At 47.8% G+C, this 25,675-nt stretch overlaps 1 protein-coding gene and 1 non-coding gene across 3 annotated transcripts in view; both read right to left on the bottom strand.

Annotated features, from left to right (window-relative positions):
- The window catches only part of TMOD1 (tropomodulin 1), a 79,836-nt gene that overhangs the window by 12,713 nt on the left and 41,448 nt on the right, over positions 1-25,675 (bottom strand). For both annotated transcript variants that reach the window (XM_036888550.2, XM_036888551.2), the window contains exons 4-8: positions 24,498-24,617; positions 15,845-15,934; positions 14,829-14,959; positions 12,999-13,106; positions 8,028-8,171 (exon numbers count right to left, since the gene is read on the bottom strand). In XM_036888550.2, the coding sequence (XP_036744445.1) occupies positions 8,028-8,171; positions 12,999-13,106; positions 14,829-14,959; positions 15,845-15,934; positions 24,498-24,617 (593 nt within the window). The remainder of the gene's footprint in view (positions 1-8,027; positions 8,172-12,998; positions 13,107-14,828; positions 14,960-15,844; positions 15,935-24,497; positions 24,618-25,675) is intronic.
- Positions 18,271-18,460, bottom strand: LOC118914084 (U2 spliceosomal RNA). Its single transcript, XR_005025463.1, has one exon. It is a non-coding gene; the product is annotated as a U2 spliceosomal RNA (small nuclear RNA).

Here is a 25,675-nt window from a genome sequence, read left to right as displayed (position 1 = left end):
AGTGGCTGTGAGAGAGCGTAGACAGAAGGGGGGCTGAAGAGAAGAGTGACAGGCAGCAGGGTTTGGCTCAGGGTACAGGACTGTGGTCTAACCATCGGCAGTGTCTGCCCATGGAAAGGATGGTAGGGTAGTAGACTGCCCATCACTGGAGGTGTGCAAGTCAAGGGCAGATCATGTTTTGTCTCCTAGGGTCTCCTAACCTCATTATGAATGTGGAAGGCTTAAGCTCCATGACCTTAGGGCCTCTGGGACCTATGTTCTATGAGTCTGTGAAAAGCTCACTCAGATGACATTTAAGAAATCAGGAGGCAACCTTAACAGTGGGTGATCGGCAATTAGGAACCCCTTGGGGAGGGACCTGGGGTCATGCCAGGTCTGACAACAGCAGACCCTGGCAGCAGGGCCAGGGAGAGGGAGTCAGGGAAGAACTCTTGCCCCCCTTCAGATTTGTTTAAGAATTACATACATCAATTGTGAATAATGGTGATCTCATTATTAAAAATTCGAATGATACTAAAACAGACTGAGTAAAATGAAAGCCTCCCTTCACATCACTATCCCCCACTCACGCCCTTCCCACAGAGGCAGCCACCATGGCCAACGGGGTGGGAATTTTCTCTATGAAGTATATAGCAAAAAGATGCAGATTTTCCTTATGTTTTTTTCTCTTTTTTTTCAATGGATTCACCCCTATACTCATTGTTCTTCAACTTGGCGTTTTTCACTTAGTATTTTCTGAAGCTCTTTCTAAGTAAGCACCTGGAGAACACCTCATTCCTTTTCATGGCTTCATGGGATGCTCTGGAACAGATGGGCACTTAGTGTGCTTCCATTTTCCCTCATCACACACAGTGTGGTGGAGGACTTTGCCAGGGAGGCAGGGAGGCTTCTGTAGCAATATGGAGTTGCTGGGTTGAAAATCAGGCATATTTTGAATTAAAATTGTGACTGCCCCGCCACAAAGTATAAACGCTGACATGCCCTTCAGCAGTGTGCGACACGTCCTCATGCCTTTACTGTGACTGAATATTATCAGTCAGATGAGAGGATGATCAGATGCACCACTTAACAAAGCACCAATGACCCCAGTGGCACTGAGCTGTGACCTAGAGCTGGTGGCTCTGAGCCGCCCATTCCAGCCGCAGGCACCTTGGGCAGCAAGAAACTCCCTTGATACATCTGATGGGGCCAATCGTGGCCTTTCCTTTGTGATCCAGAAGATACAGACAACTGGGACTGCTTGGAAAAACAACAGAAAGGAGCCATGGGAATTATTCAGCCCAACTCCAGAGCCCCAAACTCTGACTGACATTAAAATTCCTCCATATCACAGCTGTCAAATTGTTCTGTTCCACTGACACACCCCCAGTGATGGAAGCACATCTCCCTTTCAGGTGCTCTGCTCTATCCTTGGGTAGCTTGGCTGGTTAGAAAGGTCTTTCTGGCCAAATCTATAGGTGATTCTCAGTTTGGGGGTTTTAAAATATGTCTGAAAATTCTTTAATACTCCTCCCTTCAAAACTTCTCCCCTTGAGCATAGTTTTGCTTAGTGACAATGGCAGAAGTGACCATGTAACTTCTAAGATTGGCTCATAAAAGGCAGTTGTGGATCTTTTTTTTCTGCCCTGGATCACTCACTATGGGAGAAGTCAGCTGCTATACAGTAAGGACATTTAAGAAGCCCACCGGAGAGGTCCACATGGCAAGGAGCTGAGGCCTCCTGCCTCCAGCCATGGAAGGAGCCAGCCTGAAGTGATTTCCTCCAGCCCTGGCCAGGCCTTCAGACTCTACACCTTGACTGCAGTCTCATCAGAGATCCTGGGTTAGAATCATGCAGCCAAACTAAACCTGGATTCCTGACTCTCAGAAACTGGGAGCTAATATACATTTATTATTGTTTTAAGCTGCTAAGTTTTTTTGTGTGGGGGTGGTGGTAATTTGTTACACAGCTATAGATAACTGATACACTCACAGTGTTGAATAAAAAAAGCCAGACACAAAACAACTTAAGCATGTGACTCCATTTATATGAAGTTTAAGAACAGGCAAAACTGATAAAGAAGATGTGGTGCATATACACAATGGAATACTATTCAGCCATAAGAAAGAAACAAATCCTACCATTTGTAACAACGTGGATGGAGCTGGAGGACATTACGCTCAGTGAAATAAGCCAGGTGGAGAAAGACAAATGCCAAATGATTTCCCTCATTTGTGGAGTATAACAAGAAAGCAAAATTGAAGGAACAAAATAGCAGCAGACTCAGAGACTCCAAGAAGGGACTCGTGGTTACCAAAGGGGAGGGGTGAGGAGGGTGGGCGGGCAGGGAGGGAGAAGGGGATTGTGGGATATCATGATTGGTGCACATGGTGTATGTGGGGTCATGGGGAAGACAGTGTAGTTCAGAGAAGACAAATAGGGCCTCTGTGGCATCTTACTACACTGATGGGCAGTGACTGCAATGGGGCATGGGGGGGGACTCGATAATAAGGGTGAATGTAATAACCACATTGTTTTTCTTGTGAAACCTTCATAAGAGTGTATATCAATGATACCTTAAAAAAAAACAGGCAAAACTGCCTATGGTGCTAAAAATCAGGATATAATTACATTTGGAGAATGTTGATTGGGAGGGTCACAAGAGCCTACTGGGGTGCTGGAAATGTTCTCTATCTTGATCTCAGTAGTGATTACAGATGTATATATATATGCATATGTCCAGTGAGCTGTCTACTTAAGATGTATTTGCTACCATATAGAAATTACACTTTAATAAAAAAAGTAAACATAAGTAGGGAAGAAAGAGAGAGAATAAAGGAGGGAAGAAAGGGGTAAACAGTTGTTCCCTGAAAAAAACAGAATCTCTCAGAGGTCAGTCCTCTGCACCTCACCCCGCTATCACTGCTGGTCTAATTAACAATAGAAATATCACTTCCCTTTTATTGAAAGAAGACTATAAGTCATGCTGGGTTCTGAATAAGAGATCAATACATTAAACCCTCTCACAATCTTGTGAGATGAGTATTTTTCCCATTTTATATGTATGGAAACTGAGGCATAGATATATCAAGTGACTTCCCCTCATTACACAGCAAGGACAGGACAGAGCTGAGGCTTACGGGGGATAAATTCCTTGTTTGGCTGCAAGTGTCAGAAATTTGAAGACAGTCCCTGGGTCAGTCAGTCTCCTGTCTGGAAAGCTCCAGGCTTTTCAGATCAGACTGCAGCCTCCAGTGAGGACCTGACATGGTGTGAGATGGTGGTTGTCACAAATCTTTATTCTGATTCAATCTAATCTCTGTAGGAAAAGGGTTTTAGCTGTGTCATTTTCTGCCCCCTCACTTTCTACTGCCTTTATTTCATTTTCCACTGGGAAGTGAGGTGAGTAAAAGAACATAACTGGCATTTGGAGGAAGAGATGGTGACACATGCCTGTCCTCTCCTGGAGACTGAATATTTCCAGGCTGAATTACTATAATACACAATGAGACAGCAAACACAAAAATCATGCCCACACCAAGAGCTGTTGCTTAGAAGCTAAACATATAAGGAACAGAAGAGGGAACATGATTGGTCAAAACTTACGCTCTCTTTGTTTTGAAGAATGTGTTTTCCTTAATTTGCAAAACTAAAAGTTATAGTCAGCCTCATTTTTAAGAAGTTAGCTGGCTGCCATGAGTGTGTAATCTCAAATTAAAGGGGTGTCACCCTGTGTAACAACCTTCAGGATCCTATTTCCATCTATCTTCTGTTTTCTTCCTGAACTTATTTCCACTAGGAAAATAATCTGATCTGGAAAAACAAGAAAACACAATCCACTTCCTTTAGCTTCTTTACAAAATATTAAGCATATCCACACTATCAATATTGGAATGAGGAATCTGGCAGGTACTGGCCCAGACACTGCACATCTCATCAGCCTGCAGGCCTTGTCTGTGCCCTGAGGCTCCTGGGGAAGGAGCTCTGTGGGACCAAGGATCAAGAGGGACAGAGAATCAGCATGGGGATGGACGGGGCTGCCAGGCATCCCACATGTGGAGCCTGCTGTCTGGGGGCCGAGAGGGTCTCTCCTGTCCATCGGTAAACGCAGCCTGTCTGAAAGGCGGGACACCCCAGTTCCAACCCAGCTCTGACATTAACTTGATCCGTGACCTCAGCCACATCCCAGCCCTTCTCCCATCCTCAGCTTCCCCACCTGTAAAAGGAGGGCTGGACTAGGTGTATTCTCAGTACCACCAGCTCCAGTCAGGGCCCCCTCCCCTCCCACCCTCCACTGCGTCTCAAGGCAACAGCAGGCGGCAACAGAGCATTGCTTGGAGATAAAGGGAGACTGGTTAAGTAAACAAACAGCCCCAGGATCCTAGTTCCCGAATTTGTGCCCCAAGCCAGACTGCAAGGCTCCGTGTCACCCTGGGTAGAACTCCCCAAGTTCCTTTCTTTGGCCTTATAAGGGAAACGGAGGATGGAGACTCACTGACACAGGTTACCCGCGCAGGGGCTGAGGCCTCCGAAGACTTCAGTGACTAACCAAGAGTGAGGAATAAATCAAATGCCACTCACCACCTTCTCTTTGTCACAACCCTCAGAGCCCGGGGCTGGGGCACCCGAGGAAAAGCAGCTGGCTGAGCCCAGGCCTCCTCGGACTTACCCGCGGACCTGGGCCAGCACAGCCCTGAGACCGGCTCATCCCACCCTCCTCTCCCCAGCCAACCCCAGACTCTGAGCTCACAGGAGCACCCCCAGGGTAGTCACAGCCCCCCACCAGTCTCCCAGGCCCTGATGCCCTCCCAGCTTTTGATCCTTTCCCATCCAGCCAGAAACCATCTTCCCAGAAAGCAGCTCTGACTGGTGCAGACGGCAGTCCACCGCTCACTTTCACTCAACCCATCAACCCACCCATTCAGGGTCCTCTGGACTCCAGCTCCCTTTCTGGCTTTCCTCTAGGGCACCATTAAGCTGGTCTGGATGGGCTCCAGGGCTTTCCTCTCCTCTCTGTTCATGTGGTTCCCTACACCGAAGATGCCTCCTCTTTACCCTCTGACTCTTCACCCTATGGGATTATCTCAAACCCCATCTCCTCCAAGAAGCCCTCCCTGCTACTTGCTGCTGATGGAAATTGCTGCCTTGCAATGGCCCACCGTCGGTGGCTGGAGCGCCTGGTTTGATGGTCATTTCTGTACTTGTCTGTCTTCCCAGCCAGCGTGAACTCCCTGGAGAGCAGAGTTGGAGCCTCCACATTACAGAGTCCAGCACAGCCATGGGGTGCAGCGGGCATTCACCAAACACGGAGATGAATCAAAAAAGAGGCTCTTGGGATGGGAAGGCCAGACAGTGACCAGCCCTCTACTCTAGTGTGGAGGGAAAGTGACTGCGGAGAAAGCAGAGCAGGCCCACATGAAACCAGGGCTCAGGAGGCCAGGCCTGCATGGCTCACGGACTCCGGGGTCATATGACCTGGGTTTGAATCTTGCCTCTGTCACTTACTTACTGTGTGACCTAGGGCAGGTTAGATGACCTGCCTGGGCCTCAGTTTCCTCATCCGCAATATAGGGGTGGGCTGTGAGACTCCCATGAGTCTTTGTGAGCATAAACTGGGGTAGTGGCACCTGCTCAGTAAGTTAACTCCTCGGATAATGTGTGAACTCCCCAGGTCACTTTTGGAAAAATTATAAAAGTATTTATTTTTCTAATTATTTATTTATAAAGTACTTATAAATACAAAGTATTTATAACTATATATATGATTTAAATTTAGTATATTTACAAATATTTATACAAATTATAGAAGTACATTTAAAAGTTAACAACTCCATAGTTGACATCTGTTATCACCTTAGAAGCAGAGATTCTTGTTATCCCTATTTTACCAGGGTGTTCAGCAAGGGTGGGGGGGTGGTCAGCACTGGCTCTGGCTCTGAGCTTTGGGGGAATAGCAGTGAGAGGCAAGGGGGCAGATCACTCCCTGTCAGCTGCCACCCAGTGACCTGAAGCCAGTGCTCTGGGTCATCTTTGATCCACACTCTGCCCCAGGAGTCAGGTTTCAGCTGACGCTGGGCAGACTCTGATGCTGCCTGGCCAGGCTTGGAGTCACATGAGTAGCCAATCCCAGGGCTTGGCCCAGAGCTGCTGTCAAGCTTGATGCATGTTTTTCTTCCATCTGCTCTGTCCCTCCTGCCTGCAGCAGAGCAGGGTCAGCGATGGCAGAAAGGGTGGAGTGGGGAGGGGCTGGGAGCGGGTGGTACAGTAGCAGCCCCCTGGCATGCGAGAGAGGTGAGGCTTCCAGCGCAGCAAGTTCACATGACAGGCTGCTCCTGTGCTTTCTTTGTATGAATTAGAAAAAATGCCTTATCTGGGTGAACAAAGCCCCATACCAAAACTTGGAGAGTAGAGTGTGCGCTGGATTTCGTGCCTTGCCACCTCATTGTGCAGTGAACAACATACACAGCCAGCCAGGCAGCCCAGCTTCCCAAGCACCACTGTGAGGCCAAGTTCTGAGCTGGGCACTGGGATATAACTCAGGGATAGCACCGATTTCTGAGAAGCTCACAGGGCAACCAAATTGCCAGGAGAACACTGGGAGGGAGAACCTAACTCTCGGGGGAGGCTTAGAGATCTAATGGCAGACTGATGGGTGAAGGTAGTAATATGCTGGCTGCTGACTTTCAGAAAAAAAAATAAAGGTTGGATTTATAGTGTTTGCCCATTTCCCTAATGTAAATACTCCCACCGGGAGTGACTTCAAGGTATGTGCCACCACTGAAGTGGAGTTGCATAGAAATGAATACAGTCGGCTCTGGCAAGCTGGTTCAGGCTGACTAGAACACCACTGGGAGAAAGAAGAGGCTTCAACTACATCCAGAGGAAAGAGAAAGATTTTTCCAGGCAGAGAAGAAGTAGGAGCAGGGGAGGACATTCCAGGTGGAGAGGAAAGTGACAGCAAAGACATGGAGGCGTGAAAGTAAGTAGGGGGCTAATTGTGAAGATTTTGAAGGGCTTATGATTGAAAAGGACCGTCAAAGTCTCCTGGAGGCTAGTAATGTTTCAGTTATTGACCTAGACAGGGGTTACTTGCCTATTACGATTCATTAAGCTATACATTTAAGTTTTATGCACTTCTCTGGATATTTATAATATTTTACAATAAGGGTAAAAAGTATAGATAATCTCATTCAGGGAGAACCACTGTTGACAATTTCATTATATTTCCTTATTAAGTTGCTTATTTTAGCCTCTTTGAGTTGTTTTCCCTTCTGCAAACTGAGACAGAGAATACACACATCCTGTTGGGAAGATCTAAGGTCCAAAGCACAGAGCCTGGCCCACAGTGGACCCTCAACACATGCAATGTACAATGTATTTTACATGTGAGATATTGTTACTAGCATCATCTTAAAGAGTCAGAACTGGAAGAGTTGCCCTGAAAATAAATGACTGAACTACAGAAGTTATAGAAAAATGATAACCTCATAAGGATAAAGACAAACTAGAATATGCCCAGAGAGTAACCTCAATGGTAAGGAGACTCAAAAGTCCATTGAGTGCCATGTAATTGTAGATAAATGATACTAAAAAAAAAAAAAAAGTCCATTGAGTGGGTGTGATTGAAGAAAACAGAGATATTTAGCCTGCTGAGGAAGACTCCAGTGGTTTATGAGATCTGCGCACCAGTTGGGTCCCATGTGCAGCAGAGAACCAAATAAGCCCAACCGACAAAACTTACAGGAAGCAGATTTCTACTGGCTATATGGGAGGATATTCTCACTATGAATGAAAGGGGTGATCTTGGTAAGGAGTGAGCACCCCATCACCAGGGGTGTACAAGCAGAAGCTGGAAGAGCACTTGACGGGTATGATGAAGAAAGACTGTGAGCATGGTGGAGGGTGTGGAGACCTCTGAGATGCCTTAAAGCTGGGCTCTGGGGCTTTTACCCTCAGCGGCATCTACTGTATCCAGCAACATGTGGCAAAGTGCAGAATGGCGAGTGTCACGTGGTGAAGGACATGAGGAGACCCTCACCCACCTTACCTGGTTGTCAATTTTCAGTTCCACTAGAGAACTGTTGTGTGGAAGAGCTTCCACCAGGCGCAGTATCCCAGCTCCAGAAATGAAGTTGGACTCCACATTCAGTGTCTTCAATGCCTTGTTCTCCTTGAGCATCTCAGCAAGGGCCTTGAACCACCAGAGTAAAGAAAGGGTACCAATGAGTCACCCTGGGCAAGGCTGGAGGCCCTCTAGGCTAGCACCTAAAATACTGGGGGAGCCTTGCAGGGAGCAAGAGTCCAGTGCACATTTATGCTGTTTGAGCCAGGGACCAGGCAAGACAATGTCCATAACAGTACCAAGCACAGCTCTGTCTCTCCTCGCCCTCAATTGCCCTGGCTCTCAAACCCACATCTGGGGCTTCCATGCTCTGGAGCCTGCATCCAGCCTCTGCTTCCTGGCCCTGCCCCCCTGGGGGCCTCGGTGCTCAGCTCCCCTGCAGCGGGGCTACTCTCGCTCACTGTGCAGGCCTGGTGTGCTCCTACTGCTTGGTGCTCACCTGTCCCACCACCTGGATGTCCCCTCTTTCCGCTTCACTTGTCCAAACCCTGCCTGACTTTCAAGGCCACTTCTGATGCTTCTTTCTCTAAGAGCCTTTACCAATACCCCCAGCTAGCTGTGCCCTGCCCTCCTGCACATCACAGAATTTATCCATAACCTCTGTCATGGAACTTGGGTTCCTCTGCTCAGAGGTGTTTTTATATTGGTGTGTTCTCTGCCAGTGGATTGCATACTCTCAGTGGGATGAAAATGCACCTATTCATTCCATGGTATCCACAGTGCACAGCACATTGTAGGTCCTTGATCACTGTCCACTGAGTGACTAGCGGAGTCCCAACCTCTTTATATACTCTCCACTTGCTGCTTCTATTTCCCTGTTGGAATTCCGTGGAGTCATTGTTCTCTGACTGAACAGCAGAGAGCAGAGAGGGAAGCCTGGGAAGCCACCGCATAGGGCAAGTGACCAGGGCAAATGGGAGGAGACGAGATCAGGAGGCTCCAGCACGTTTCAGAGGAATCCAGCCAGGGGGTGCAGATGACAATCAGAGCCTCTGAAGGAAATGAGGTAATTAGCACTTGGTGGAAACGATATGTCAGGGAGGAAAGCAGACACCAGCAGCTGAGAGCCCGAGATGTACAACTGGTGGGCCCTGGTTGTCTGAAATGATGCGCAGAGCCAGGAAGGCCCTTCTCACTGACCCTGTTTGCTGAAAGCCTACCCGAGGCTTAACCCCCAAGAACCTTCCCTGTTGGGACCAGCACTCCCTTAGTTCCCTCTACTTCTGTGCACCCCTAGGATGGCACGTCAGCTTTCTCTGTGACCTGTGTAGGCTGAGGGGAGGGACCCGGTCGGTGTTCTCTCCACAGCATCTCTCTTGCTCCCCAGGAAAGGCCTGCCTAGGCCTTAAAATCAAAATATTTAACAACCAGTCGCCAAGTGCACCAGGCTGATCCAAGTGGACATGCTGCTGTCTGAGCAGGTCTTGGAGGTTCTTTCATGCTGGGAGAATGGGATGCCAGGAGAGGATCTTGGGCAGGCAGTGGGGGCACATACAGAGCTCTGGCAGCCTATTTACCAACTAACCCAGAAGCATTTCAGTATTCCACAGTGGGTGTACTGGAGTGAATGGGTGATATCAGCTGTTAGCCTGACAGAGTCAAGTTCCCATAAGCATTCACGGAGCTGAGCTGAGTGCCAGTACGGATGTGCTGGGTTCTGATCCATATCAGCTGTGTCTCCGTGGGCAAACCCAGGATATATATGCACCTAATATCCCTAATGTATATGCACCTAACAACAGAGTGCTAAACTATGTGAGGCAAAAACTGACAGAATTGCCAGGAGAAACAGATTAATCCACTGCTAGAGTTGAAGACTTTAACAGTTTTCTCTCCAAAATGGCCAGATCCAGGAGGTCAAAAATCAGTGAGGACATAACTGAATTCAGCAACACCATCAATCAACTGGATATAAGTGACATCCATAGACTACTTCATCCAACAATAGCAGAATACACATTCTTCTCAAGTTCACATGGAAAATTCACCAAGATAGAACATATTCTGAGCCATGAAACACACTTTAACAAACACTTTAGACCACATTCTGAGCCATGAAACATAGGAAGCCAGACAAGTACGAAAATGACCATCAAGCCAGGTGCTCCAGCAAGCCACAGAGTGTGGGCCATTGCAGGGGAGCAATCTCAGCAGCAAGCAGCAGGGAGGGCTTCTTGGAGAAGGTGGGGTTTGAGATAATCCCATAGGGTGGAGATTATCTCAGAGGGTAAAGTGCAGGCATCTTTAGGTGTAGGGAACCACATGAACAAAAGTTTTAAAAAATAGGAATATAATTTCTGCTCTCAGAGCACAGTGGAATTAAACTAGAAATCAGTAGAATAAAGATAACTGGAAAATCCCCAAATATGTGGAGATTGGACAACACATTTCTAAATAACACATGGGCCAAAGAAGAAATCCTGAAAGGAATTAAAAAGTGTTTTAAACTAACTGAAAATGAGAACATAACTTATTAAAATTTGTGGGATACAATGAAAGCAGTGCTTAGAAGGAAATTCATAGCACTGAATGCCTATAGTTTAAAAAAGATCTAAAATTAATAATCTAAATTTCTATCTTAGGAAACTAGAAAAAAAGAGCAAATTAAATCCAAAGTGAGCAGAAGAAAGTAAATAATAAGAATTAGAGCAGAAGTCAATGAAATTGAAAACAGAATCAATAAAGTCAAAAGCTGGTTCTTTGAAAAGATAAAGTAAATACGCCTCTAGCCAGGCTAACAAAGAAAAAAGAGAGGACACAAATTACTAATATCAGAAATGAAAGAGGGGACATCACTACAGATCCCATGACAATTAAAAGGATAATAAAGGGATACTATGAACAATTCTAAGACCACAAATTTGGTAACCTAGATGAAATGGACCAGTTTCTTGAAAGATGCAATTTGACATAGTTCATTCACATAAGAAGAAATAGACAATTTGAACAGGTCTTTATCTCTTAAAGAAATTGAATCAATAATTAACTAATCTTCCAAAACAGAAAGCACCAGCCTCAGATGGTTTCACTGGTGAATTCTACCAAATATTTAAGGGAGAAATTATACAAGTTCTCTACAACCACAAGCAGAGGGAATATTTCCTAACTCATTCTATGAGGCATTACCAAATAATGGTAATACCTAATCCTAATACCAAACCAGACAAAGAGATTTCAAGAAAACTATAGATCAATATCTTTCATGACACAGATGCAAAAATCCTCAAAGAAATAGCAGGTTTAATCCAACAATGTATAAAAATAATTATATACCATGACCCAATGGGATTTATACCAGGTATGCAAGGCTGGTTCAACATTTGAAAAATCAAATAATGTAATCTATCACATCAACAGATTAAAAAAAAACCTACATGATCATATCAGGAAGATGCAGAAAAAGCAACTGACAAAAATCAACACCCATTCATAATAACAACCATCAGTAAACTAGAAAAAGAGGGGAACTTCCTCAACTTGGCAGAAAATATTCATGCAAAACCTCTAGTTAACATCATACTTAATGAGTATAGTTAACATCATACTTAACCTTTACTGCTCAGATTAGGTCCAAGGCAAGGATGTCCCTTCTCACTATTCTTTTTCAACATCAGATTATAAATTCTAGCTAAGGCAATAAAGCAAGAAAAGGAAATAAAAGCATACACATTGAGAAGGAAGAAATAAAACTGTCTTTGTCTACAGATGACATGATTGTCTATGTAGAAAACCTGAAAGAATTGACCAAAAACCTCCTGGAATTAATAAATGATTATAGCATGGCTGCAGGATATAAGGTTAATATACAAAAGTCGATCACTTTCCTATAGATCAGCAATGAACAAGTGGAATATGAAATTAAAAACACAATACTCTTTATATTAGTACCCCAAAGGTGAAATACCTGTGTATAAAACTAACAAAATATGTAGAAGATTTGCATGAGGAAAACTATAAAACTCTGATGTGTGAAATCAAAGAACAAATAGAGAGATAGTCTGCATTCATGGATAAGATTCAAATTGTCAAGATGTCAGTTCTTCCCAACTTGAGCTATACATTCATGCAGTCCCAGTTAAAATCCCATTGAGTTATTTGTAGTTATCAACAAATTGCTACCAAATGGTTAATTACCATCCCAGGTAAGCTAATTCTTACACTTTTTACCTGCCATTAGTATTGTACTAATCACGCTGTACTATTATCCTTTAGTTGCCTACCTGGCCAAATGGACCATTATTATATTCATGAAAGTGGGAGCTGTGACCAGCCTGGTCACAGTTTTATTCCCAGAGTCTAATCAGTGCTGGATACAGAGAGACTCTCAATAAATACGTTTTGAATGTTTAAAAAAGAAATTGATGGCTGATGGCTACTTCATAATAAGTATAATTTAATTTGGTCGGCAATATTTTTAAGCTTTGGGTAAAAACAAAAAGAGGAAGTTGATCATCAAGACCCACTGATAAAGACAATGATTTTAGATATAGAGAAACTGAAGCCTAGGGAAGAGTAGGCCTTGTCCAAAGGTGACATGCTGAGTGAAGAGAAATTGGCTTTAGGGTCAATATGACTTGCATTTAAATCTCAGCTCCACCAATTTCTTGCTATGCAACTTTGGACATAGCAAGTTGCCTAAACTTCCTGCACCCCAGGTTCTTCATCTGCAAAGTGGGGATCAGGGGCGGTTGTGGAGATTAAGTAGGATAATGTATAGATGTGGCCAGGTAATAGATAGCTGTTCTGTCCATGTCTTCTCCTAGCTCCTAGCCTAGTTCCTTTTACCATACCACATGGGGCTCCTCAGTGGGATACAGCCAGTCCTGAGGCCACAAGCATCAACCCTCTGTTTCTATGGCCTGCACTCTCAGTGTAGCAGAACAGAAAGGTACATACATACGCCACAGGGTCATTGCTCCGTGTTCCCACAATGCTGAACTTCTTCACATACGGGTTGTTCTTCAGGGCTTCTGCATATGCCTTGAGGGTAGGTATGGGGATATTCTGCAGGGAGAGAGGCAGGTAGTGAGCAGCAGCCCCACGAAGGATGGGGGTGGGGGTGGGGCAGGGCAGTCAGATGGGCAGTAACCCTCTCACACATGCAGCCAGATGCCTAGAGAGTCTGACCAAAAAGCTGAGTGGGGAAAGGGTCCTGGCTTTGCTCCAGTGGCTGAGATTTGGGGAGAATTTTCTAGTATGTAGATTGAGAAAATCCTCCCTGAAAATTTCAGAAAGGAACCACAATTCTCTTTGTGTTTGCAGAAACCAGAGGGGAAGGAAAAATCATGGCAGAGGATGCAGAGGTGTTGTGCCAATAGCTTAGGACCGGGGTTGGAGGAAGAGGCAGGGGCTTGGCCTCCACCCCAGCAATTGGAAATGTTTCTGACTTGCTCTGTAACTCTGGGGAAGTATCTTTCCCTCTCTGGGCTTCTCTAGAAAACCAAGGTCTGTGGAAGGGGTGGGTTTGCACTAGATGATCTCTAAGAGGTATCTGTCTCAGCCCCACTGCAGATCAGAAGCTCCTGGGGAACTTTTACAAATTGCTGATGCCTGGGCCTGCCCCAGACCAATAAAATCAGGATCTTGGTAGTGGGGGTGGGGGCAGTAGGGGAAAGGAGTGGGAAGGGGTTGGGGGTGGGCATTGGCATACACTTTTTCATCTTTACAGGTGAAAATCACCGACCTAGTCCAACTGTCTCCCATGCAGAGGGGAAACTAAGACCTGGGGAGGGCCCAGCCTTTGCCTGAGGACCCATGATGAAGAGCAGACCCCCAGCCAGTTCCACACCCATGCCGCTCCGAGCTGCTTCACTGCCCAGGGGTACACTGGCACAGGGCACTGGGCACAGAGCAGATAAGGGAGGCACCTGAGTGAGAACCTGGCTGTGTTTCTACCGGTCTCTCATTTCAGAGTGCCACTTTAGCTCCTCGTGGGAGCAGAGCAGGGGGAGGCCAGGTGGAGCGGAACACTGAGAGAGCAGGTTTCCAATCTGATTGTGCCATGGGGCTGGCAGCCAGTTAAAAGAAAGCGGAGAAGAAAGGAAAGAGGAGCCAGGGAGTGAGGGGCCCACTTCTTGTCTTACCCCCACCCCTCCCTGAACTAATCCCACTGGCCTCCTGGCTGAGCAGGTGGGCAGGCAGCTGGGCCTCCTCTGAATTCCTCCTACAGCCTGTCCAGGGTGGGACTGCCTGTCCATCTGTCCCTCCTCTGCCCTTGGGGTTCATGTGGGAAACATCTGGAGAGACATGGGCCATACCTGGCGATATGTGTTTGGACATCTGGGCTGACAGCTCCCTTTCAGGGCTGTAGCATCGCCTGACTATGTCCATGACTCAGAAGCAGGGGTAGTTCAGGAGCAGGCCCCTCCCAGGGCTTGGGTTGCCCAGGAGCCTGGCAGGCACTGGGCTTTTCCACCCTTGAGAGCCTGTCTGTCTTTTATCTTGGAAAATAACGTGGCAGGTTTCCAGAGTCACAGCCAGGTTGGCCCATGGTGACCAGCTGGGCCTGATGTCAGTTTTCTGAAAGCAACCAGGACTAAGGGATGTTCCTATTTACACTGTCCACTCCTCTTCAAAGTTTTGCCCCTATTCCTGATCTAGAAGCACCCAGAGGTCAAACTGGACCCTGTTCTCTCTGCACAGCCAAGCCCGGACTGCCGGCAGCAGGGTGCCAGGGGGCGTGGCCCTCCCCCCACCCACAGGAGCAGGAAAGTAAAGGGGCTTCACCCTGATGTTGTTGAGGTTGACCTCTTCAAGTTTCGGGTCGTTGTTCTTTATCCGCTCCAGTGTTTCCTCTACATCTGTTGAATTCGGTTCTTCATCAGGCACAGGCTTGTATTGTGTAGGTTTGATGACACCTATAGTGATGGACAAAAGAGAAGTGGCTCACAGAAATGGGGGAATCACTTTGCCTCGACACAAGGACACTCTGGAAGGAAGCAGTGGCAGGGTTCAGGGCCTGAGGCCGCGCCTGCAGAGGTCTGCCAGGAGGGGTGGCACGTTGGGAGAAGCCTTGAGGTTAGGGCTCTGCTTTTGACGTTCTGAAAGAACAGGGTAAATTATTTAATCTCTCCAATTTTGTCCTCGTTTGTAGAGCATGAACAGTCATTCTACCTCTGTGAGCTTTTGTGAGGATAACATGAAGCCTGGATGATAAAGAAATGTGTAAGCCTTCCGAAAGGAGGGATCACTTTTCTTTTGGCACCCTCATTTCTCTTTGGGGCCAAAATGCCAGCTTGGGGCAATTGCAATATTGGCACAGGAAGGACAGGGGACTCATGAAACAGAAGACGCACCCAGAGACAGATCCATGGGGACGAGTGGAAATTTATGATCAAGATGGAGTCCCAAACCAGTGGGGAAACGATGAATTCTGCTAAGAATGGTGTTGGAACAATGGGATATCTACTTAAAAATGAAAGTTTGATCTCCTCTCACGTCACACACAAACATGAACCCCAGGTGGATTAAGAAGTTGAATATAAGAAGTAAACCTTTAAAACCTTTAGAAGTAAATATAAAAGAATATTTTAGGATGTTGGTATAAACAAGACACAGATCCCAGGAGAGAAAAGGAAAAGGTGGATAGATTTGGCTTCATAAAATTCTAACACTTCTGCGATGAGCCACAGAGTACGAGCAGGTGGAGGAAGCAAGAACGGGAGAAAGCCTTCACTTCCAAGCCGCCCTCACTTGGGGCAGGGGCGGGTGCTGAAGCCGGGCAGCCAGGGCCGAGTACTCACTGTTGAGTCCCTCCTTGTTCACGATGGAGCTGCTGCCCAAGGCCTGGTAGTACTGCTGGTTGCTCATGAGCGTGTGCATGCCCAGGATAGCTGCGGGGACAGGGGAAGGGCCATGACTTGCCTCTCTGACAGAAGAGCTTCCTGAGCATGGACATGCCACACCCCAGGAATTTTTGCTCACAGAAATGGCAAGAAACACTTGCATGAAATTAAAAAAATTTTTTTTGATTTTTACTTTTGCCTCTATTTACATGACTCTCAAATCTCTATACCCAACCTAGGCTTCTTTGGTTCCTGGCCTCAGATTCCCCCTGTCTCCCTGATGGCCCACTGACATGACCAACCCAACTTGGCGGAAACAGAACCCATCTTTCCTGGCAACAGCCTCTTCCTTTGGGGCACCTTCCATCTTGTCAGCCTACCTGTCCCCTCAGGGTTAAACCTCAATCACATGGCCACGCCCCCCAAAAGTCCCCACCTTCCTAATACCGTGTCTCTCCTTCCCACCCTCAACTCCTTCACCTCTGTCCTGACTGAAGCCCAGTCATTTCCTGGCTATATTACCATAGCTGTGTAATCTCTGGTCTCAGTATCTTCCTACTGTACTCTGACCAGCATTCAGTGCAGAGCGGCCAGAAAGGTGTTTCTGGAAATGCAAATCTCACCACATGACTCCCGTGCTCAGTCATTCTTTCATCCATTCATATGTTCAGTATTTTCTGAGTGCCCATGTGATGTGCGGGGCTCAGGACAGCAGGGAACAAGAAAGACAGGGTCCCTGCCCATGTAGCCTGCAGTCTGCCCGGGAGAGACAGACACTAAGCAGGTACCCACACAATTAGAAACAATGAGTACAGAGTATGTTAGTGTTGGGAAGGAAAACGTTCAGTGTGCTCCAGGAGAATAGAAGGGAGGGTCTTGGGATGGGAGGAACAAGTAAGTGTTGGCCAAGTCAGGGAAGGGAGGTAGAACATTCTGGGCAGAGGGGATGGCAAGTGGGAAAGCCCTGAGGCTCAGAGAGTGGAAGGCCGTGGAGGGAGGGGAAAATGGAAGAGGGACAGAAATGAAGTTGGTAGAGGTAATGACGGCCCCGCTCACTGGGCGCTTGCTCCAGAGAATACAGGGTACCTGAGTCGCAGCCTGACTGCACTTTGGAATCACTGGGGAATCTTTTGAAACTCCAGATGCCCAGGCCTATCCCAGCCCAATTCAACAATCTCTGGGGGTGGGACCGAGGCACCTGCTTTTTTTAAAGTTCCCTAGTTGAGTTCAGGGGGCAGTGCAGGTTGAGAACTCTGCCTGACACTATTCCCCTGAATCCTCACAACAACCCTTTGGAGTAGATTTTATTCAAACAGACATGGTTGTTTGGGTTCTGCTAGGTTGAGGTCCTCTAGGTTGAGGTAAAGTGTTGGGATGTCCTTTTCTAGGTGTGGCCTGGGCAGCCACGGAAGGCCTTAGCAGGGAGTGAGATGGTCTAACTCAATTTTTGTGACTGTCGCCCTGGCTGTGTGTGGAAAACTGATGACAGATGGGAGGGAAGGATGTGGGGTATGGGAAGGCTGTTGCCATTGTCCTCGTGGGAGTATGGTGGCTTGTGACCCAGAGCCTGGCTTCACCAGCCCTCCCTGGGCTGGCCCTGCTTGCACAGCCTTGTGCCTCGCCCACACCCTTTCTGCTCCAGTGACACTGACAGTCACAGCGCAGTGCATTCTCCTGCTCCTGCCCATCCTGTCTCTTCTGGTGAGTCTCTCTCCATTTGCACTGCTGAAATCCCTCCTGTAGGGTTGCTAGATTTAGGAAATAAAAATACAGGACACCCAGTTAATTTGGAATTTCAGATAAGCAATGAATAATGTTTTAGTATAAGTATGTCCCATTCAGTATTTGAGATCTACTTAGATTAAAATTTATTTGTTGTTTATCTGAAATTCAAATCCAACTGAGCATCCTATTCTAGACCTAACAGCTCCACCTCCTAGTCCTTCAAGACTTGGAATAATGCTTCCCTCCTCAGGGAGTCCTCCTGGCTTCTTCTCTGTCCCTCTCTGGAACCTGGTGTCCTTATCACAGCACATAGTCTACTCAGTGTTAGAGATATCAGGGCACATGTGTGCTTCCTTAATTGGACTATGGGCTTTCAAAGATCAGGGAAGAACATTACCTCTCTTCCACCTCTTCCAGAATACACTATTTTATAAATATTTGCTGATGGATTTTTTTATTCCCCCAGCCATTTCATTAGACATGATTTTTAGTCAGAGGGACAACATGAGAGCCCTTAATGAAGAGTCACGACACCAAACTTTCAGTCCTGACTATGCCCTGGATGCTGTGTGACCTGAGGTAAGTCTCCACTCCTCTCTGGGCTTCAGCCTCCTCTGTGCAATGAGGGGTGACACAAGACCACTGTTTGTGTGTGTGTGTGTGTGTGCACCATTCCCAGAGGCACTTCAATGACAGGTCGGTGCATGGAGTGGACAGAGCAAGCTTTTATTCCACCTTCTTGCTCCAAAATCCATTAAATATATTCTCTTTGGATAGAGAATGTATCAGATATTAAACTGATGAGAACAGATACTACACTTGATTTTAGCCAGAAGGGCAAGAAGCGATTGACCACTGCTTCTTGATCATGGCTGCACATATAAATCACCCAGAAGCTTTAAGACAATATCAATATTCCTCCTAGAGCAACTGATCTGAATCTCTGGAGATATATTTTTCATCTCTTTGGATGATTCTGATGCTCAGTGGCAGCTGAGAACCACAGAGGAGCTGACTGCAAAGGCCCTCCTGTTTCGCACATTCTACGAATCTTCTCTGCTAAAATTAGAATCGCCTGCTCATCACTAAGGAGACCTGCTAGGGAGAGAGGCATCTGCGTTTTTTTCAGCTCTCTGGGCTTTAATTTAAGCTATGTCTACGTGGGCAGTGGGAGCTGAGGCCTGAGTCCGTGGCAGGTGCATCAGATCCCTGCAGGTCACCTTCTGGAGATGCTCTTCCAGCTCCCACACAGGGAGAGGTGCTTCTGGGCTGCTGCTGGAATTCCAGGTTTAAAAAAACAGTTTGGAAAGGTTGCTGGGAATCATGAAAGCCATAACCTCACAGGGGCAGCTGGTCCAGCTTAGAGTGTATAGAGAGGTAGAATATGGAAGATGCATTTTGTGCCCATGCCAGGTTCACAGAATGGTCCGGAAATGGGGGCAGAGGCAGGAGGGTTACAAGGAAGTACCAGGGGACAGACGAAAAAGACCTGAGCTCCAGTCTGGACCCTGGTACTAATTTGTTGGGTAACCTCCTCCAGGTCACTTCCAGTTTGGGGGCCTCAGTCTTCTCACCTGTAAAACGGAGTGCATCTGAACACTGGTCTCTCACCTTCATATAGGGCTTAACCACAAAACATCTCATCTTTTCTTCTGTCTGATTTTTTACAACAAGCATCCAGGGCAATGCCGTTGGCCCCCAACTTTTCCAGCAGGATCGACAGGGAAATGGTTTGCCAAAGACTGTTCAGCGAGGACTCTACTGGCTTCTAAGTTAGTTAATATCTCCACCCACTCTTCTACATGCTAAGTTCTAACCAGCAGTTCTAAAGTTCTGAAACTGCCCCTTGATGTTGGAAGCAGGACAGACAATATATATCGTAGGAGGTAATACAATCAATACAGGCATAAGAAAAAATAAAACCATTTTGCAGTTCAGAGGAAATCAAGGTTCCAAGAAGGGAGGGAGGGAAGGAAGGAAGTGGGGAGGCACCAAGCTAAATATCCTCCGCTGGGCAGAATGCCTGGGGGCTCTCAAGCCACCCACCATAGGCACTAAACTATGACTTTCCTCTGGCTTGGTTCTGCACACCACGTCACCACGAGTGAACGATGGAGGAAAACAGCATCTCAGCATTGCCTGCAGCTTCATTCTTTGCAGATACTGACAAGGCTAATTTAGCACTAGGGAAAGTGATTTTTTTTTTTTTTTTAGTCTAGATCTTCCTCAAAACTCAAAAAGGACTATTTTTGAACTCTGATAAAGAACATTAAGTTCTCTTTCCTCTTCTGCCTTGGCAGGGTTCACTCTGTAATTCTACTCAGGATGCAAAGAGATAGCTGCATGCATCCTGGGCTTCTCCAGGGCCAGCTGCTTGGGCTGGCTCTGGGCAGACAGCAGGAGGGTGTTTCCTGCATCCTAGGAACAGGTGGGAGCAGCTGGCTCCCTTCAGCCCAGAACTCAGGTGCAGTGGAACAGCTCCTGGATAAGCCTCACCCTGACCCTTGGAGAACAGGAGAACAGGTGCCTGAGGACAAGAAATAATGCCAGGAGCCAGGCGTGGGCTGGCTAAGACTGCCTCTTACAGTCACAGTGGCTAGGGGTGCAGGTTGCCCTTGGGGTGGCATGGGGGTTGGCCCTTCTGGCCGGTGAGTCCCCTACCCCATTCCTTCCTGGGTCCTGCCCCACCTGAAGGGTCCCTAACAGTGGGCCAGGATCACAGCCTTGACTAGAGGAGGCACTGATGATGCCAGGTGCTCACAACTGACTCCCAGTGGCCTCTGGGCTACATCCCAAGGTCACATGCCAAGAACCCAGCACTGTGAGGGGCCTGCTCATATGTTCTGCTCACCACCCTGTGCAGTTGTAATTGTGTAATTGAAATTTATGTTTTTTGGTCTGTCATCTTCATTACATCCTGGACCCCTCAAAGGCAGGGACTGGATTTGATTCCTGCTAGCATATGGTAGGAGTTCAAAAATGCACACTGACTCCATGAGTGAATGGATGAGTGTGTGAGCGGTGTACACCAAGAAGGTGAACAAACAGGTGAGAGTTCACAGGCCTTGCCTGCAGAGCCACAGCTAGGTTGGTGACACACCTGCTGGGGGCCCTCCTGCGTGTTCCTACCACCGCCTGGTTGCCAAGCCTGCTGTGAGCGCACCTGCAAAGCCAGTGGCTGGGGGGAGGGTGGTCACACCACCTCTTCCCCAGCTGAGAGCCTTGCCGCTGCCACATCCCTGCCCGAGATGCCTCCCCTCCACCCCAGCCCCCTTCACCCCTATGCGTCTTCCTTCTGGCTCAGCTTCAGTCTCTACCCTCATCTCCCCCGGTCTCACCACTTAATCTAGCCGTCCTCTTGCACCCTCTCCTTTTGCTGCTATGACACTCAGCTCATTTAATACTGTTTGATGTCAGCTCTGCAGGGCAGGAACCGGGTTTTTACCTACAATTCTTTCACCAGGGCTCCTCAGTAGCCTGGCACACAGGGAGGCCCTGGGTACTGGCTGTGGAATGTGTGGGTGAGTGAACAAAGGCTGAATTCATGGGAATGCTCGGCCTGGGAGTACCGATGACCCACAGACCCTGTGCCCTCCTTGCCCTACTTTCCTTTCACTCATGCGTCACCCACACTCCTGGCTCCACACCTCGCCCCACCATGGGCTCACCACACCCAGCACTCCAGCAGGATGTCCCCCCTCATCTCATGTGGCGCCTTTCCACGACTCCTGGCCGCTCTCCTTGCAGCCGCCCAGCTCTGATTTCTGCTGCCTCCGGCCAGAACGCCTAGAGTCATCTCGACCTCTGATCCAGCACTAGGAACAGCTGGTCTCTCGGAGGAGCCACATTCTCAGGAGCAGCTCCGCCATCCACCTCAATCTTTAGCCTCACCTGGGTCTGCCTTCTACATCCCCCCATGCTCTGAATGCCACAACCTCTCTCCCGAACCCCTGCTTTTGCCCAGCCTCTCCCAACACTCCCCTAGGCCCGGCTGCCACCCGTTCTTGCCTACGCTTTGTGTCCACCTCCCCACTTGGGGGGCTTTATCGGGGCTGCACTGGATGGTGACGCTGCCTAGGTTCAAACCCTGTGGGCAAGGCATTTACCCTCACCCTGCCTACTTGCTCCATCCATACACATGCACAATTGCGCTCACTTCTTCTGTTGGCTGTGGTCAACAAATGCAGCGAGGTATCAGGAGCAACTCCCACTGCCTGGGACACACTTGGTGGTCAACAGCTATTGAGTCCCTCCTTCCCCAGAAACAATGACACCTTTCAAATGGCTGATAGGCAACGACGGCACCCAAGGCCAGCCAGCTGACACTGGTGTCCGCTTGCAGCTCTCCCCTCCCCTTTGGACAACGGATGGGTATGGTATCATGAGCACATAATGATAATTAGTCACGCCAACAAAAATGGAAACAGTTTCAAGAAATCAACACAGAAACTTAGCACAATATTGCAGTTCTATTTTGGTGCAGGAATGGGCGGTTCTGACAGTGGAGTCATTTGATTATCCCTCCGAGCTGCTGAATGAGGGGAGTGACGTCATGGAGGGTGATGGGAGGGGAGGCACCAGGACAAAAACAGCTCCAGGGCGAGTCCGTGGGAGATGCTGGGCTAAGGTGCCCTCCACCTACCTCCCCACTGCACCGTCAAGGGACCCCCACACCCCTCATCAGCAGAATAGTTCCACTGAAATACATGCACATAGTGTAGGATCTAGTACGACTTGTGTGGCTTTTCACAACAAATCTTGACTTGCAGGCAAAGTAAACCAGTTAAGTTCCTTCAGTTGTGATCCGTGTCCATCTGGCTGAAATACTCACTCCTTCCGTACTTCATAATGAAAATGAAAGCCTTCCTCTCTCAGCACTGACACCCTTAAAGCCCCTGCCCTTTGACCTTTTCCAAATGTTCTGCCTCCTGAAGAAAGTTGTTTGCATTCAGAGTCTATGTGTTGGCTCTCCCCACTCACTCTGTGGGTTCCTGCAACCTGGCTGTGGCCAGCGCCACCCACGGTCACCCTTGTGCATACATAAGTCTTCTCACTGCCCCTCCCCCATGATCCCACTGCAGATGAAAGCCACGTCCTTTCCTGTCCCCTGCATAAATGCCATCAGGACTCAGGCACCATACCCATGAGAGGCTGGAGGACATGATAGCTGCAGCCAACTGAGTCCCCTAGACTGGTGGCCTCAGCTGGCCTCTGGCCTCACCTACCTCTGAGTCTCCCAGCCAGCCCTGAACCCTCTTTCTCTCTCCCTACTCTTGTATCAGGTTCTGCACATCTTGATTTGGCCTTTGGTTCCCAGTGCATCTATGGCTAACTGGCCCCCATTGGGGAATCTTTGTCCCATTTCCACTCCTCATCTCTTAAAGGCTTCTACCCTGGCCAGGGCACTTGCCTAGAGCCCTAGGCCCCCACTCTTGTCATGCCCTCTGCCTGGAGCTTGACAATGCTAATGACACCCACATCTCTATGCTGGTGATGCCACTGTGGACCCCTTGAACAACTTGAGACTTTTGTGTACAAGTGTCCCCATCTGGAGAGCTTCCTACCTGGGGAGCGCATCAAACTTCAAAGGTTTCAAACTGAACTCAGTATTTCCCCAAATCTGCTCCTACCCCACTGTTATGGGTTGGATTTTATACTTCTACAATTATATGTTGAAGCCCTAATCCCTAGTCCCTTAGGGTTTATATCTGTGTTTGGAGCTAAGGGCTTTAAAGAGGCGATTAAGTGACAGTGAGGCTGTGAGGGTGTGTTCCCATCCAATCTGACTGATGTGTCTATAATAAGAGATGAGAACATACAAAGGGACACCAGGGGACATGTGCACAGAGGGACACTGTGAGAGGTGGCCATCTCAGAGGAAACTAAACCCACCAACACCTTGAACTTGGAATTCTAACCTCCAGAACTGTGAGAAAATTAATTTCTGTTGTTTAAGCCACCCAGTCTGTGGTATTTTATTATGGCAGCCTGTGTAGAAAAATACACCCACCTTCGTTAATGGCACCAACATCCTTTTAGTCTCTGGAGCTAAAAATCTGGAACCTTCCCTGACTCCTCCCCAGACCTCACTGTCACAGCCAGACAGTCGCAGCTGACTCCATCTTTCCCCTCCCACTCTCACTTGCCTTGAGTCTCTCTCCCCACCCCAGCCATCCTCCTGTCACCACCTGGGTGATGGTCAGTAGCCCCCAAGTCTGCAGCATAAAAAGGCCACCCACCCTGCAGGGCCTGGGAACACAGTGGGACAGGGGCCTGCACGGCGTGTGCAGTGGGCTGAGCCTGTTGGGGATGGGACACAGTGCTGTGGGGCAGCAGCTGGACCGCAAGAAGCAGGCAAGGGCAAGTGGCAAAGGGCTCGATATCAAGCCACCTTCTGGAGTTCTAGGGGTTGTTTGTGAAGAAAACACAGAAACACACATGAAGATGGAGGGTGTTGTACAAAAGTAAGACTTGGGGGCAGTTGCCTCAAAACCCTGCTCTCTGAGCTGTGAAATCACATGACTTTGCTCCAGACTTTGAGAACCTCTCAAACCTGAGCTGCCCCAGGCCCCGGTCTGACCCCCTTTATCCTCTTTCCAAGGGGCTTGAGCAGAGGCTGGTAAAGGGCTCATGTCGGCCTTCCCTGGGGTGCTTCCACATCTTTCATGGCAACAACAGATGGCTCTGTGGCATGAGGGGTTTGGGTGGTTTTATTTTCCTCGTTTTGATTTTTCATAGATTTCTATTTTAATATTCTTGGTCTCCTCTAGCCCTTATTAGAAGCAGCAAGGATGCTTTCACGTTGAAACAAAGCAACTAAGACTCCCTCCAAATGTGGGTCAAACCCTTCTCAAGGGCATGGGGAAGCTTCTGGAAGGCCTCTTACCTGCAATGTCACAGAGTTCTGCATCTGAGGCATTTGCCAAGGCCTCCTCCAGCTCTGGCTCCAGGGTCACACTTTCCAGCACCGGATCCATTGGCTTCTGTTTGGGCACCCAGGCCTTTCCTGCAAACACACAAGAGCTTCTGGCAACGGCCCCGGGTAGACCATCCCAGAATCCTGTGGACCCCTTGATGCTGAGACTCCCTTGAGGTTTTCTCCCTCTGGGGACCCAGGGCCAAACTTCCTCAAAGAACAGGAATTGAAGATTTTCAACAAAGTGCCTTCCACATTCAAAAAGAATAACTTTATCATGTGGTCAAACTAGCCTGCTCACTCTTGAAAACATTGGTCATTAATTTAAACAATCTGTAAGTAGGGAAAAGGTACAAAAGAAAAATATAATAGAATGTTAGGGTCTGGGATTCCCTAACCAAAGGTCCCAATATGAGAAAAAAATGTAGACATATTTCTAAACAAAATAAATAAAATACACTCAGAGTATTAAAAGAGGAATAGGGAGCAAAAACGCATCCTTGCCTCTTAGAACACTGTATGTTTAAAGTATCAGACTCGTAACCGAGCAAGGGAACAAAGAGGCAGGCACAGGATGGCCGCAGCAGCGACCGCCAGCAGGCAGTGTGGAGGCAGTTATGGGGCAGCCACACACTAGAGTTCCAGCTGCTTTTATAAAGGATGACAGAGATCTCCACAAGGAAGGAAAACACCCAAGACAAGATGTTGTGTGGAAAATCAAGTTTACAAAATACATGAACAATTTAATTCTGTGTGTGGAAAATTACACACACACACACACACACACACACACACACACATACACATTCTCATGCGAGTATTTACTGAGTGCCTTCTATGTGCCAGGCACCTTTCTAGGAGGTAGCGGAACAAGAGTGAACAATTTACAAATGGAGGGAGAGAAGATACTAAAAAAGCATGTAAAGATACCAGATTGTATTAAGTGTTGTGGAGGAAAGTAAAGCAGAGCAAAGGCTGGGAAGTTCCAGGCTGGGGTGTGAATGAGGTGGGAAGGGTGGCCATGGAAGGCCTTGCTGAGACGATGGCCAAGGAGCCGGGATCTGACAGAGCAAATGAGGAAATAAGCCCCTAAGATCGGCAACGGGACAAAAATGCCTGCTGTCACTATCCCCATTCGGCATTGCACT

Source organism: Manis pentadactyla, chromosome 3 (genome assembly GCF_030020395.1).
Source record: "Manis pentadactyla isolate mManPen7 chromosome 3, mManPen7.hap1, whole genome shotgun sequence".
Lineage (NCBI taxonomy): Eukaryota > Metazoa > Chordata > Mammalia > Pholidota > Manidae > Manis > Manis pentadactyla.
Note: the sequence above shows the minus strand (reverse complement) of the source record. Positions and strands in the feature narration are given on the sequence as shown.